A 15,889-nucleotide genomic window follows, 5' to 3' on the forward strand; every position below is an offset into this window, starting at 1 on the left:
TTAATTTTTACAGATATCATTCTAGGTGATGTTGAAAAATGAAAAATCCTTTGGCTTTGAAGCCATTGTTTGACGGTATTTCATCCTAAGCTTCCTTCAAGGGATTTCTTTGTTCAACCACTCCAAAATTCACTATTTGTTATAGGAGTTACTAAAGGTTAAACTTGACGTGAGCATTTGAAGGATTTAAAAGCATAGCATCCTGTAGACGAAATAGAGCAATAAAAATTTGCATGATTACTGAATCAATATTATACCATTTCCTGTATACTGAATTCCTTAATTTATGGTGAAAAATACCTGTCTGCTTACTTCTTATCTTCTGTAAATATCACGCCTATTTTTTTACCCCTCCTCTTTCCTCCTCCCTTTGTATCTCCTCCCCTGTAATAGAATCAATTACATGAGTGGATATTATATAAAGAAAAGTTTTCAGTGGAGTTCCCAGTTCACCCACCTTAGCCACCATGGGGCTAAGAGTTGCCAGCCTTTTTATGCTCTGGCTGGCTCTTTCCTATTCAAATGAAATAAGAAAAGGTAAGCTCTAGAAATGAAATGGTAGCAGATTGCCTCCTGGAAAAGAGGGAGAGAATTAAAATACCACTGCAGAAGTAGGAGGCAGTGCATTTAAATAATGCACTGGAGTTTTAAGGTGCCTTAAATTTCTTAAACTTTCAAATACTAAGGCTACATGGCTCAGCCAACATAGGTAGATATTGCTCTTTTTGGAGAGATTAGTACTTATATGTACTGTGGTAATCTTTAGTTTTATGTGGAAAATATTTTCAGTGTTACTTTTCTTTCCATGTGTTGAGACTTTCCTAGGTATGGCAACTACTTGGCAGAAAGTAACTACAGGAGTTTGGGAGGGTCGTTACAGCAATGAAGAAAGTGGATGATTGTGTCTTCCGTTACTTTGGAATTACATAAATACTTTCTTCAAAAGTGAATGTAGTAACATGGGACAAAGCTCATTTTGTCATTCAGGACATTGATAATCCTTCTGTAAAAGCTCTGATTTACTCTATTTGTTATCAACTTTGTTTGAAGTGTTGAAATAGAGCTTTCATACTGAAAACTATTTTTGGAGGAATAGGTGATGAATTTTGTGCAGTGATCAGGTTTGTGGTGTTGGTCTTGGTGTGCTGCATCTTGAATTCAGCAATGGGAGGAAAGCATTATCTCGCATTTGGTATCCCAGCTGTGAGCTCTGGGAGAATGTCTGTGTAGCCTTCCTTCTGGGGAGAGAAGCATACCATCCAGCCTGGCTGGATGTATCTGGTATGATTGATACCGTCAAAGTGCGATAACTTAGAGGTCCCTTTGGAAGTTTCTCTTTCTCAAATTAAACACTGCAAGAAAATCTTGTGAAGATGAGTGGCATGTGTGCTTTTGGTACTTTGGCAAGCTTCCCAAGTATGCTCAGCTTTTATATTCACCCCTAATCTACAGCATCTTGATATTTATCAGATACTGTGTTAATTTGTATTATTTGTTGGTATAGATGACTGGGAAGGGAACAAATATCATCATCTTCATCTTTTGCTATTGCAAAAAAATTTTTTTTTCTCCTACAATGGTTATTTTCTGACCTATCTTCTGAAGAATTTCTATTCTGTAGTAATAGAAATCACTATTTCTGTTAGGAAAAGAAGGAATTCTTTAAAAACTCCTGTTGTGCAAAAGTCCTTTCATAACATTTAACCTATTTGCCTTCAGAGAATGAGTGGTACTTCCTTGGTTTCCTAACTCTGTTTCCTTTCTAGTGCATGTTGCCTCAGGGAAGAAAATAGCTTTTAGAAATATTTAATGTTGCTAAAAATAATACGGTGATTCAGAATAAATTAACATGTTTGGCAAAGCAGCTCCATTGCACTGATGCACCAGCTTGTTAGTGGTCAGCAGGTTAAGTTTCCCCACCTCATGGAGACAAGTTCCTTCACCTCAGGATTATAAGATATAGCCAAGTCTCAGCGGTATCTGTTAATGTCTTATTTTCTATTAGAGATTCACGTCTCTTCTGCTTAATAGGCAGATACTTGATCAGGCTTGAGAGCTGTGAAATCACTGTGCATATAATTGCAAGTGGTTTCTACTGTAAAATGCAACACTTACTTACATTTTGTTGATGCTAGCTCGTTCATTTCACTTTTTTACATGGCTATTTCTTTTTCATCACTTAACAGGAAGGACAAGAAACCATGGCCACTATGTCTGCAGTACTTGGGGAAACAACCATTTCAAAACTTTTGATGGAGACATCTATCAATTCCCTGGCACTTGCGAGTATAATTTTGCTTCTGACTGCCGAAAGTCTTACAAGGAGTTCTCTGTCCACATCCAGCGTGCTCTGAACCGCAATAACCACCCTGAGATCCAGTATATTCTGATAACAATCAAGGACTTTACGGTGTACCTCAGACCAAAACTGGCAGTGGTGGATGGGCGGATGTAAGTTCCTTTAGTATAACAGTATTTCAGAGAAATGTGCTGGGAAGACAAAAGCAAGATTGATTCTTTACATAGCTGTCTGTATATCATTAAGGTAACTGCTACGAGCATTTCCACAAGCAGAAAAAAGCCCTTTGAAATCCCGCATAAAAATTGCTCTGGGGAGGGGCTTTAGTATTAATCGTCCTTTCTACACTGGCATAAGAGATGATTTAAATGCAAGTCAGGAAGAGGTTTGAGTGAATTGTTGTTCTTCTGGTTGTGCAGGAAACAATGCAGCTCATGAGCCAGATCTTTCACTGGCATAAAATGACATAGCTTCATTTGTTTCATGGCATCACCTTGAGTTTACCTTAGCAGATGGTCTAGCACATCCTCAAAAATGAAGATGCATTTCTCCGGGGTATTTTTCTCTTATTTTCTGGCAGAAGAGAGGTGTTTTTTTCTGATCTACATAAATAATTCTTTAAAGTCCAACGGCCACTCCTCAAGGGATTATAACAGATATAATGCAGGTCAAAATTTAGACTAATTTGTATGTGGCAATATGTACTTTTTCACAGTGAGCTGTTGTATTTTTCTCCTCCTGTAACATGGTCGCACAAGGAACTAGTCTGACACCACTGCTGGTGCCAAGAGTGTCTTAACCTAGCCTTTCCTATTGTTAGCCTATTGTGTATATATACACACTGACACGAGTGAAGCAACTCATAGGTTAAGACATAGTTCTGAAGATTGAAGTAGCTGGCTGTTAATATGTCTTAACATAATTTAAAAAAAAATCCTTTCTATTGCCATTGTAGGACTGGGTTTTGTCCAGAATTCAGCTTTTGCTCTGAAGTTTGGAAGCCACTGCAATGAAAATCTGTTCAAAAATAGAAAATGACATTCAGTTTTCCAAGGATCATACCAGAATGCATAACAAAATGACATGAAGTTATAAAAAATAGATTCTTGCCCCAAATTGAAAAAGCCCTTTATTGTATACTCAGGTCTTAAAAAGAACTCCATGAAAAACAAGTTTAGAAATCCTTTAAAAATTGTGTTTTTTTTTTTAAACCAAGCCTCTTTTTGTCTTAGGTAGTGTTCATAAAAACCTGAAAAGGTTTTTGCTGCACGGGGGATTTACTTTTTCATAGAACTTAATTTCCCATATTGCTCTTTAAACGACGTATGATCCATTGTCATGTAAAATAGCAGTTCACACTACTGAAGTGAAAACTGTAAAGTAGAAAAATGTGTGAATTTGCCATTTGTTACCTGATCCATTGATTGATTGAATATCCTAGTATTAGAAAAAAGGAGAAATATTTCATGCTGTGATAGCTGAAAGGTGAAAAGCTGCCCAATGTTTTATAATCCCTCTCCAAAAACATGATCTCTTCAGGCATCGTTGTCCAGAGGATGAACAATGCAGAAAGTAGAAATAATGGCTTCTGAGTTCCTGCCTAGTATTTCAATGTGTAAGTCATTTGGCCATGTTAAGAATGCCTGAGGTAAATAGTTGGAAAAATCCCAGTGACAGGAAATTAGGAGATAAAATTCTCCCAGTCAAGAGAGTAGTTAAGAAGACATGTGCACAGACATACAGGAATCCTGATAGGTAATGATTATCTTGGCAAATCTGCAGAAAATGAACTGGTTATTTTGACTGGATTCCAGTTTACACTACTTCTGTTTGAACAGATTCCAGTTCTTTAGATTTTATAGGATGAGGCTGCTTGCCACAATCCCTTTATTGCTGAATGAAATTCAGCAGTGTGACTTGTTAAACAGTGCACTGTAAGACAGACGTACAAGAACAGGAGAGAGATCTGGTGAATTGATTCTTTATCAGACAAAAACATCTATGCACAGCCTTCTGCAAAATATCTTCTGTCACATTAATGTGCTGTCACCATTAACAAGCTTGGTCCTGTCAACCGAAAACTAATGAACTAAATACTGAAACAAACTACTGAATTCCTCTTAACATGCTCCTTTCTTTTCAAAGTTTTGTGGCAGTCCCTGTATCTGCCTGTGCTTTTTTGAACTCTCTCTTGAGGAGGAAGATCCTTGCAAAGGAACATTCATTCTGTCTGAAATGGTTGTCAGATCTTTGGCAAAGAAAAGCTTCCATTTATGTTGTTCGTTGAAGTAAATTATTAGTGAGTGTTTGAATATCCCCTGTTAATACCACAATGATGATGGATTTTCCTTTGATTAAGCTGAAGACATCTGACATTTTGGCTTTTTTCTTAAAGAACCCGTACCCTTGGGGAGACTTTGCCTCTGAAATTGCTTTGCCTTTTAAAGGCAATGAGTTATCGCATCAAATGTCAGAGGGAGAGGTTTTCATGCCTCATTAAAACAAGGCATCCTGTGCAGCTAGGATCAGGTAGACAGAGACCGGTTTCTCTGTTCATTAGGATATTTGGCTTATTGCAGACATTCGTGTCAACCCTTATGTTTCTGTACTAATGCAAAGTCTCTGATTTTCTTCCTAGTGTGAAGACACCTTACTACAGCTCTGGTGTGCTCATCGAAAGCAATGACATTTACACCAAGGTTTATGCCAAATTAGGCCTGATTCTGATATGGAATCAGGAAGATGCACTGATGGTATGTATGATCCAAGTCTTTTTTAGTGGTATTTTCTGGGTTTAACAGACTACTGTATACTGAACAGAAGTAGAATCTCACAAACTGAACAGAGCTAGAGTGTTAGGCTGACTCATCCAGCTGACACTCAGAGTACCTTATTTTAAAAACATAAAATTCCTTTCTCTGCAGTGTGATAGAGTAGCAGTACAGCATGCAGATAATCTTACTGGTCTCAAGAAAGGGAGAAGGACCTTTCTGAGGAATAGCTAATGTTTTTGCTATAGCACCCCCACAATCCAATCTGCACTTTCCTTCATTTGTCTTTTAAAGGACTGCCATCATTGACTTTCCTAATTTATAGTAAAACTTAAATTTTATCCCAGTAGGGAAAAGGAGGGAAAAAAAAGTCCTGTGGTTTTAAGAATGCTTTCCTTTTCATCTTTATCACCATGGTGGTTACTGCCATTACTGAAATACAGGAGCTTCAGTCACTTCTTTCTATATTCTGTGTTATTTTTTGCATCTAACTGTGTGTTTATTAACTATGTTACAAATTCATTTGCAATAACTACTTCTCTACGAGTTTTGGGTTCACCATCGCTTCTGGCATTTAGCAACTTCCCTTTCAGGTAAACATATTTGCTTTGGAATGTCTTCATGCTCCAGATAATTCTTTTCTATTTTTCCTCTTTCTTTCCATTACCTAGGTGGAGCTGGACAGCAAATTTAATAACCATACATGTGGTCTCTGTGGGGATTACAATGGAGTTCCAATCTACAATGAGTTTATCAATGGAGGTGAGTCATCTTACCATACTGACAATTACCACAGAAGGTAGGCTGATAAGCATCGTGCATAGGAGCGTCACAGGAGAGCAAATTTCACCTGACAGATTTCTGTGATTGCCCCAGAATAAACATTATGTTTCAGTGCTGCATTCCTGGTCTAAGGTTATTTTATTCCAGATGAATCATCTTGTTCTTTTCTCTACCGGCCTTCTTTTCTCGTTACCACTTCAAATTTTTAAGCACACTTAGACATAATAGACATAATTCAGAGCAAAGACCTGTGTCTGACAGGCATATTTGATACCATAGTAACTGTTTTCCTTGATCAGTAGAGTCCCAGGAATCAGATGCGCCTTGTTGTCAATTTTTGGGGCTCAGCAAGTCCTCTTTGTAATTTTTTCTCGTAGTTGCAAGCTACAATTCAATTACGTATGGGAATTTACAGAAGATCAGCAAACCCAATGCCAAATGTGAAGATCCTGATGAAACTCAGGCTCTTCCAAGCTGTAATGGGCATGTGAGTATTCCTAGTGGTGAACTTCACTTGCATGGGCACATGGAGACATCCTTGTGCTACAGGGAGTTAGCGTGTGAGGAGCTGGGAAGACTTTGTCCCTTCCAGGGCAAATGGTTTCTTCTTGAATAACTGTTGCTGTTCAGAAGACAGCAGTTTTTGTTACAAGACAGGAAGTGTCTAGAAGCTCAGGTGCTTACAAATCTCTTAAATATTATTACTCTTCCTCCTTAGCGTGCTGAGTGTGAAATGTTGCTGACTTCCTCTGCATTTGCTGATTGCTGGTTGCGTCTTAATTTGGAAATGTACATCCAAGCCTGCATGCAGGACAAGTGTGCATGTAATGGACATGAGGACTCCTTCTGCCTCTGCAGCACCATCTCTGAGTATTCTCGACAGTGTTCGCATGCAGGTGGCCGGCCGGGTGAATGGAGGACACAGCACTTTTGCCGTAAGCAGCTATATAAATTTTACAAAGAAACAAATATTTCATGGATATAGCACTGTGAAACATTTAAGTTCATTCCTTCTTTACAAAACTGTAGGCATATATTATAAATTTCATACCAGTAGTGCAATAAACTACATACTATGTTCTTCCTGTTTTCTTCTTCTATTACCCTTGTTATTAAGAAATCTTTTTCAGCAAGTAGAAATTCTGCTCCCATTAAAAAACTGTGAGGTCTGATGCTGCAGATGACTGGGATAATTTGATTTATTCAAGACCAAAAGAAGAAAACATAAAAAGCAGGGAAGGCAGTTCAGAAACAGACAAACATGCTTTGCCAGATGGAGTCTGGCTTGGGACGCCACTGGCTTGAGGGGAGTAGGGGGCATGATCTGTGGTTTCTGAGGAATGATGGACTTTACACTCAAATAACTGGTGGTGTCTTTCTCATTCATTCAGCCAAGACCTGTCCTGATACCATGATCTATAGAGAAAGCAGCTCACCCTGCATGGATACTTGCTCACACTTGGAGATTAGCAGCCTTTGTGAGGAACACTACATGGATGGTTGTTTCTGCCCTGAAGGCAAGTGTTATTCTAGCGATTGTATATGGAACAAAACCAAGAGCTCTGGGAAAGATCATAGCTAAAATATTAAATGTAGTCAAATTATACCTTAAAAATTAGTACTGCCACTCATTATTCCCCCCCAGGAGAACATAATTATAAGGTTTTTAAAAAAAGATTAGTCAATGATTTTATAGTGAAATTATATTACACAATGACAGATAATAAATCTGCTTTTTACTTCTCAACAAATGGAATTCTGCTTTTTACTTCTCAACAAATGGAATTCTGCTTTTTACTTCTCAACAAATGGAATTCTGCTAATATAGAGAAAATCATGGTTCTTAGGTTGAATAATTCTGAGACAATGAACATCATTTGTGCAGAGAGTGATAATGAGGGACAATGAGTGAAATTCTCAGACTTATTGTCAACCTTAGGAAAAAAGATTGCGATGACAGTCTACAGAGTATACCAGAAGGACTGAAAATCTAAACATGTAAAATTCTGAGATTGTTCTTGTATACTTATATTATGCTTTTCATCTGCGTATAGTTATATAAATGGATAGACCTAGATTTTCAAAGCTGGACAAAAGTGTTTTCCATGTGTCTTATATTACAAAAGGTAGAAAGAGTATTCTTCAAAGTTTTGATAATCTCAACCTCTGCTTTCTATGTAAAGTTAAGAGCATGCCTCCTCTGAGAGTTTCTCCTCTGTGGAAATTGCGTATTTCTGAAAGAGCTGGAATGGTTTACTATTGTGCTTTACAGGAACTGTGTATGATGATATTACTGAAAAAGGCTGCATACCTGCTAGGCAGTGCCACTGCAAACTCCATGGAAAGAAGTATTCACCTGGAGAAAGCATTACCCATGAATGTGAAGAATGGTAAGGATTGTGGTTGTTTATACACCTTTCTCTGAATAATTGTAAGTGGGTCTGCATTTTTCAATCTTCCACTTAGTCATATGAGACTTCCTGAAGACATTCTGAACTTAGTGTTTATGTTGCTTGTTTATACAACCAACTTTCTGAAAAGTTTTCTTGTATCTATGGCATATGGCAGAGGGGAAATCTTAAGGAAATGGTCAAAGATAAAGTTTTAAAACATCTGGGAATATCTCACTCTTTGCTAGGTATACAGATGTTTTCAGTGCTCTCAGCTCCTGTAGTATTACAAGTATTTTTCTATTATTTCTGTTTCTAGCACCTGTGATTCAGGCAGATGGTTGTGCAAAGATCTACCCTGTCCAGGCACATGTTCAGTGGAAGGAGGTTCCCATATTACCACCTTTGATGGCAAGAAATACACCTTCCACGGAGACTGTTACTATATGTTGGCCAAGGTACTGTGTACTGTAGGGCTTTTCTCTTTTAGAGTAAATACAAGTGTCTGCACGCTGATATGTAACAGCTGTGAATTGTTGTTTTATTCCATTTTTATTGGATGGGGAAAGCAGAAATGCTAAAATCTGTACTGGAAAATTCAGGATGGGCTGCAATAGTCCTAGGGGGGAGTTGGGCACTTAACTGCAATGAATGGTTAACTTATGAATGGTTAAGGCAGATAGTAGACTATGCTGTCATTATCCAGTGCAGTCCTTCATGTATAAGAAATCAAAGGATCACTCTAGCTTCATGGATAGGTAGACTGCAAAAATTGGCAGTTCTCAGGATTAGAAGCTCTCAGACAGATCTGTAATATCTGTTTCTGAGTGTCAAAGTCAGCTAGGGAAAGGAGCTAGGAAGCTATTTCATTCATCTGCTCTTAAAATATCTGGTGCCTGTTCTTGGGTGACAAAGATCTTGCTGAACTAGAAACCATACCACTGAATTTGTTTGAAAGACGGTTCAGCTTTCAGAGCCAGTGCTGAAATGGTGGTCTTAATAGCTAAGTTCTACAGTAATTGTTATTGTAACTGATGACTGTAGTCTTTGTTTTGGAAATCATCTTGTGAGATTTTTGATTGGACTAATGGACATTTATTTCCCTGTGATTGTAGGGTACTGTAAATGACAGTCATGCTCTTCTAGCAGAGTTGGCTCCCTGTGGCTCCACAGACAGGCAGACCTGTTTGAAGACTGTTGTGCTGTTAGTAGATCACAAAAAAAATGTAAGTGTTCTGTCGGTTCTGCTGGATATGTTGAAAATTAGCATATTTCCCTTACTGTGGGGCAATAACAAATTCTTCTGGAGTCGCTATTGTGGGTAGATAAGGCACCTCAGGCAGGCCAAAAACCAACTTGGGCTTCTGCCTCGAGAACTCAAAATAGACCTAAACTGAACAAAAGATGAGATTCAAATAAGTTGATATTTCTCCCTCTTCCCTTCTCTTCTCTCTGCTGTATGATTATTCTCACTGTATTCCACACTGACTGGAAGTAAGAATACCATTCTTCTTCCCCTCACAGTATTTTACTGTATTCAGATATAATTTTATAGATTTAATTGAGTCTTTTTCAGAAGACATCCCATCTTTGAATGTTGATACAATCCAACCTTCTTAAATATTTGTATTTTCAACCACTTTAGTATTCTGTTTGGCTATGGAAATATCTAGACTATATTTATACATCATTTTACATACATGTAGACATAATTTTCCTCCCGGGTTTCTGGTCTTCCGTGCCCTTGCCAGCATAACTAGAACAAAACCAAACCAAATCAGAAACCTGTCATTTTATGTTTCTGTATGTACAGCCTAACATTTTATGGGGAAGTTTAACAACTGCTTTCTTACCATGCCAGAATCATACTAAACGATTACACTGAAGCTGCGGCACATGCTTTTATAGGGAATAGGAACTTGCTATAGATCCTGAAGGCTCAATATTTTCTTTTACTTGCTGAAACCAATATAAACGAGCTTTGCATTTCGTTACTGCTATAAATTTTTGTAGGCACGTGTAAGTGAAACACTGAGTAGCAAGATGAAACCTTACTTGTATCCTACAGGTCTGTTGCCACATTCAATTTTCAGACAGATTCTTCCTTTCAAAGATTTTAAGTTCTAGTCACAGTCTAAATGTGCAAAATGTCTCCCCTCTTGATTTTTTTTTTAATTAGTTCCTTTTCCTCTCAGTACCTGGAACCTCAATGATTCTATTTGCTGTTATACAGGTGGTGGTTTTCAGATCAGATGGCAGTGTGTTACTGAATGAGATGACAGTGAATGTGCCTCATGTGTCAGGTAAGGGACGTAGCCTTGTGTGTCCTGTGTCACACACCTGACTTCTCACGTGGGGGTGTATTTTTTCAGAGGCAAAAGTGGAAGAGAGGCATATGAAATCTGTTCAGATTTTGCAACAACTTGGGGATGAATGTGATTTAATAGTCGTCACTGAGAATTTCATGGGCAGACTGACTCTGTGTACAGCGCATGATTAAAAAAAAGTCTCTTCACTTTTTTCATACATCTCGAATATACTTCGGCACGTAGCTTGGGAAAGAGGAATTGTCATGGCTTAAATTTAAAGCAGATAACTTAACCTGTCTATAAAGAGGAGTATTTAGTGCTTTCCAAGTCTGGCTACATGGTGTGGGTATCTCCTGGCTCTCAGTCATGGTGAGACTCAGGCATGTCTACCCCACCCCACTTCTTCTCCATGCTTTTTTTTGCCTGTGGGAAGAAACCCTGGCAGAAGGTAACTGCTGTATTTACTGGTCAACCAGGGCAGCAAAGAAGGATGTACTGTGTAGCACCATCTCATCTTCCCAGCTCACTTGAGACATCAGCATCTTTTTATATAATCAGTGGATTTAGAGAGACACTTTCAGAGGCTGACTCAGATCACCTAATTTAGAGTCTAACTTCTGGTGGAAGGTCACTATCAGACAGTAGCTGTGAGCTCTGGGAGTAACTTTTGAAAGGAAAGTAGAACTTCTCTTTATCACTCCTTTTTAGATATGTTCAGGCAGCACACTGACACGGTATGTGTTGCTTCTTATTTACCAGCCTATCTGCAGATGGCAAGCTACTCGCAAGAAAGTAATTCTTTATCTGAAAGGACAAGTATTCATGGGATATGTTCATGAATGCTTGTGCGAAAACAATTACAGTGTGTAGGTGAAAGTTTAGAGAAATTAAAGTGCTCTAGGCAATAAAACAGACCATGTAATAAGTAGATTAAATAGATAAATAGAGCATGTAATAATAGATTTGCTATAAGAAATTGGTTAGCCAGTAGATGATGTTTTTTTGAACTTTAGCAAAGCTTTTGATACTGTTTCTCAGAGTACCCTTCTGGACAAAATGTCCAGCACACAGCTAGACAAGTCCATAGTACGTTGGGTGAACAATTGGCTGACGGGTTGGGCTCAAAGAGTTATAGTAAATGGGGTTACGTCAGGCTGGTGGCCAGTCAGCAGTGGGGCTCCCCAGGGCTCAACTTTAGGGCCAGTGCTCTTCAATGTTTTTATGAAGGGTCTGGATGCAGGAGTCGAATGTACATTAAGTAATTTTGCCGATGATACTAAAGGAGGAGCTGTCGACTCCCTCAAAGGTAGAGAGTCCTTACAGAGAGACCTGGATAGACTAGAGAGCTGGGCAATCACAACCATATGAAATTTAACAAGAGCGAGTGCCGGATTCTGCACCTGGGACAGGATAATCCTGGTTATACGTACAAATTGGGGGACGACAGGCTGGACAGCAGCCCTGCAGAAAGAGATCTGGGGGTTGGGGTTGATGGCAAGTTGAATATGAGTCAACAGTGTGCCCTGGCAGCCAGAAGGGCCAACCATGTCCTGGGGTGCATCAAGCACAGCATAGGTAGCCAGTTGAGGGAGGTGATTGTCCCACTCTACACCGCAGTAGTGCGGCCCCATCTCGAGTGCTGTGTGCAGTTTTGGATGCCTCAATGTAAGAAGGTCATCACAGTATTAGAGTGTCCAGAGGAGGGCGACCAAGATTGTGAAAGGTCTCAAGGGCAAGACTTGTGAGGAGCAACTGAGGCCAGTTTAGAGAAGAGAAGGCTGAGGGGTGACCTCATCGCAGTCTATAACTTCCTCAAGAGGGGCGGCAGAGGGGGAAGTGCTGATCTCCAAGCTCAGGAACGATGCATCCCAACAAAAGGAAGTCAGGCAAAAATGCCAGGAGGCCTGCATGGATGAACAAGGAGCTCCTGGACAAACTCAAACACAAAAAGAAAGCCTACAGAGGGTGGAAGCAAGGACAGATAGCCTGGGAGGAATACAGAGAAATTGTCCGAGCAGCCAAGGATCAGGCTAGGAAAGCTAAAGCCCTTAGAGAATTAAATCTGGCCAGGGATGTTAAGGGCAACAAGAAAAGCTTCTACAGGTACGTTGGGAATAAAGGAAGACTAGGGAAAATGTGGGCCTTCTCCAGAATGAAACAGGAGACCTGGTTACCCAGGATATGGAGGAGACGGAGGTACTCAATGACTTTTTTGCCTTAGTCTTCACTGGCAAGTGCTCAAGCCTCACCACCCAAGCTGCAGAAGGCAAAGGCAGGGACTGGAAGAATGAAGAGCTGCTCGCTGTAGGAGAAGATCGGGTTCAAGACCATCTATGGAACCTGAAGGTGCACAAGTCCATGGGACCTGATGAGATTCATCCACGGGTCCTGAAGGAACTGGTGGATGAAGTTGCTAAGCCATCATATTTGAGAAGTTGTGGCAGTCCGGTGAAGTTCCCACTGACTGGAAAAGGGAAAACATAACCCCCATTTTTAAAAAGGGAAAAAAGGAGAACCCAGGGAACTACAGGCCAGTCAGTCTCACCTCTGTGCCTGGGAAGATCATGGAACAGATCCTCCTGGAAGCTGTGCTAAGGTACATGGAGGACAGGGAGGTGATTCGAGACAGCCAGCAAGGCTTCACCAAGGGCAAGTCCTGCCTGACCAACCTAGTGGCCTTCTGTGATGGAGTGACTACATCAGTGGACAAGGGAAGGGCTACAGATGTCGTCTATCTGGACTTCTGTAAGGCCTTTGACATGGTCCCCCACAACATCCTTCTCTCTAAACTGGAGAGGTATGGATTTGATGGTTGGTCTGTCTGGTGGGTGAGGAATTGGTTGCATGGTCACAGCCAGAAGGTAGTGGTCAACGGCTCAATGTCCAGATGGAGATCCCTGACGAGCGGTGTCCTGCAGGGGTCCGTGTTGGGACCAGTACTGTTTAATATCTTCATCAATGACATAGACAGTGGGATCGAGTGCACCCTCAGCAAGTTTGCAGATGACACCAAGCCGAGTGGTGCAGTTGACAAGCCTGAGGGATGGGATGCCATCCAGAGGGACCTGGACAAGCTCGAGAAGTAGGCCTGTGTACCTCATGAGGTTCAACCAGGCCAAGTGCAAGGTCCTGCACCTGGGTCGGGGCAACCCCGGATATCAATACAGGCTGGGGGATGAAGGGATGGAGAGCAGCCCTGCCAAGAAGGACTTGGGGGTACCGGTGGATGAAAAACTGGACATGACCCAGCAATGTGCACTTGCAGCCCAGAAGGCCAACCGTATCCTGGGCTGCATCCAAAGCAGTGTGGCCAGCAGGTTGAGGGAGGTGATTCTGCCCCTCTGCTCTGGTGAGACCCCCCCCTGCAGTGCTGCATCCAGCTCTGGAGCCCTCAGCGCAGGAAAGACATGGACCTGTTGGAGCGGGTCCAGAGGAGGCCATGAAAATGAGCAGGGGGATGGAACGCCCCTGCTATGAAGAAAGGCTGAGAGAGTTGGGGTTGTTCAGCCTGGAGAAGAGAAGGCTTCTTATTGCATCCTTTCAGTACTTGAAAGGGGCTTAAAAGAAAGATGGGGACAAGCTTTTTAGCAGGGCCTGTAGCGACAGGACAAGGGGGGATGGTTTTAATCTAAAAGAGGGTAGATTCAGACTAGATATAAGGAAGAAATCTTTGATGATGAGGGTGGTGAAACACTGGCACAGGTTGCTCGGAGAGGTGGTAGATGCCCCATCCCTGGAAACATTCAAGGTCAGGTTGGTCGGGGCTCTGAGCAACCTGATCTGGTTGAAGATGTCTATGGCCATGGCAGGGGTGTTGGACTAGAATACCTTTAAAGATCCCTTCCAGTCCAAACTATTCTATGATTCTACAATTCCATGATCTTGTCTCTCAATAGGTGATCAGCAATAGGCCGTGAGGAAATGGTATGAAGCTGCATTAGGGGAAGTTTAGATTGGACATTAGGAAAAGGTTCTTCACTGAGAGGGTGGTAGGTCACTGGAACAGGCTCCCGAGGGAAGTGGTCATGGCACCAAGCCTGTCCAAGTTCAAGGAGTGCCTGGACGGTGCTCTTAGTCATATGGTTCAGTTTTAGGTAGTCCTGCGAGGAACAGGGTGTTGAACTCGATGATCCTTATGGGTCCCTTCCAACTCGATATATTCTATGATTCTGATTAGGAAGCCCAGTTCCTCCACTATGCTGATTTTGTATGTCAGTTCTGATGATTTTTCTATAATGGCTTGATTAACTTATGTATAAGCATCTAACATTTTACTAGTAGCAGTGTTTAGCTATGTATTGGCTTTTAGAGACACACCTATTACTTATTGCATGCAACAGTGCTGGGATAATACTGTCTCAGAAAATTTCTTGCTCTTCATATTGCTCAACATTATTGAGTTAGCATTGAAGTTGTATTGCAGAAAATCTGAATTTGGTTCTGATCCCAGGGATGAATCAATATAGGTAATCCACTTGGGAAGTTAGTGGGAACCAGCATTGTATCTAGATAGCCAGCGATTTTTAAAGGAAAGAAATTACTAATTTGATCCTGATCTCAGAGTTTTCATGGCAGGTGATATCTTAGAATCTAATAAGAAGTGTTTCTTTTGGCAGCCTATGTGTGTATTTACAGCACAGTTCATTTTTTGTTTTTCAGCCAGCTTCTCAATATTCAAGCCATCTTCCTACTACTTTGTTGTACAAACCTCTTTTGGGCTTCAGCTGCAGATCCAGTTGTTTCCAGTCATGCAGCTGTTTGCGACTGTGGATCAATCAGTTCAAGGAAAACTTCAAGGCAAGTGCCTATTCAAATGGGAAGCAAAGCCATGTTGTTCCACAACTGAAGAGTCATGTATTCTTTACGTGATTGATAATTTGTGCTACTTATTGATTCAAGAGGAGGAAATTCAAAGCAGAAACCAAAACATTGGAAGAGAATTGACTCAAGCAAAGTAGAAATGCGTTTTTATTATTTCATATATCACTCTGGTGCCAATACATTCTTAGAATATTCCTTACTTTTGTATTCCGTTTAATTTTTAACTATCCACAAAACCAGGCTTTTGGTGCATTTTGTGGGTTTAATATCATCAGAAAGCATAAAAAATACAGGTTAGGGCAGTGATCTCCTAAAGCAGAGATATCTTCATGAAGACTATTCTTCTCAAGAGGTTAAAGATTTAAAAAAGGGCTTCTAAATCTTCAGTATTTATAGTATGCATTAATATTGAAGTGGAATAATCAGCTATATGAACTTCTGTTTCTAATGTTTGTGATCAGTTGTCCCTTTCCTTTTGACCTTTTAGAATGAGAATGAGTAATAATTAGGTAAAAT

General features: G+C 40.4%; 1 protein-coding gene across 1 annotated transcript in view; it reads left to right on the forward strand.

Moving 5' to 3' along the window:
• Nucleotides 1-467: 467 nt before the first annotated feature.
• The window catches only part of MUC2 (mucin 2, oligomeric mucus/gel-forming), a 53,685-nt gene continuing 38,263 nt past the window's right edge, over nt 468-15,889 (forward strand). The window contains exons 1-12 of the mRNA XM_075163824.1: nt 468-537; nt 2,187-2,451; nt 4,938-5,052; nt 5,742-5,832; nt 6,231-6,340; nt 6,572-6,788; nt 7,245-7,370; nt 8,126-8,243; nt 8,563-8,701; nt 9,359-9,469; nt 10,477-10,546; nt 15,212-15,349. Coding sequence (XP_075019925.1) covers nt 468-537; nt 2,187-2,451; nt 4,938-5,052; nt 5,742-5,832; nt 6,231-6,340; nt 6,572-6,788; nt 7,245-7,370; nt 8,126-8,243; nt 8,563-8,701; nt 9,359-9,469; nt 10,477-10,546; nt 15,212-15,349 — 1,570 coding nt within the window. The remainder of the gene's footprint in view (nt 538-2,186; nt 2,452-4,937; nt 5,053-5,741; nt 5,833-6,230; nt 6,341-6,571; nt 6,789-7,244; nt 7,371-8,125; nt 8,244-8,562; nt 8,702-9,358; nt 9,470-10,476; nt 10,547-15,211; nt 15,350-15,889) is intronic.

Source organism: Calonectris borealis, chromosome 14, assembly GCF_964195595.1.
Source record: "Calonectris borealis chromosome 14, bCalBor7.hap1.2, whole genome shotgun sequence".
Lineage (NCBI taxonomy): Eukaryota > Metazoa > Chordata > Aves > Procellariiformes > Procellariidae > Calonectris > Calonectris borealis.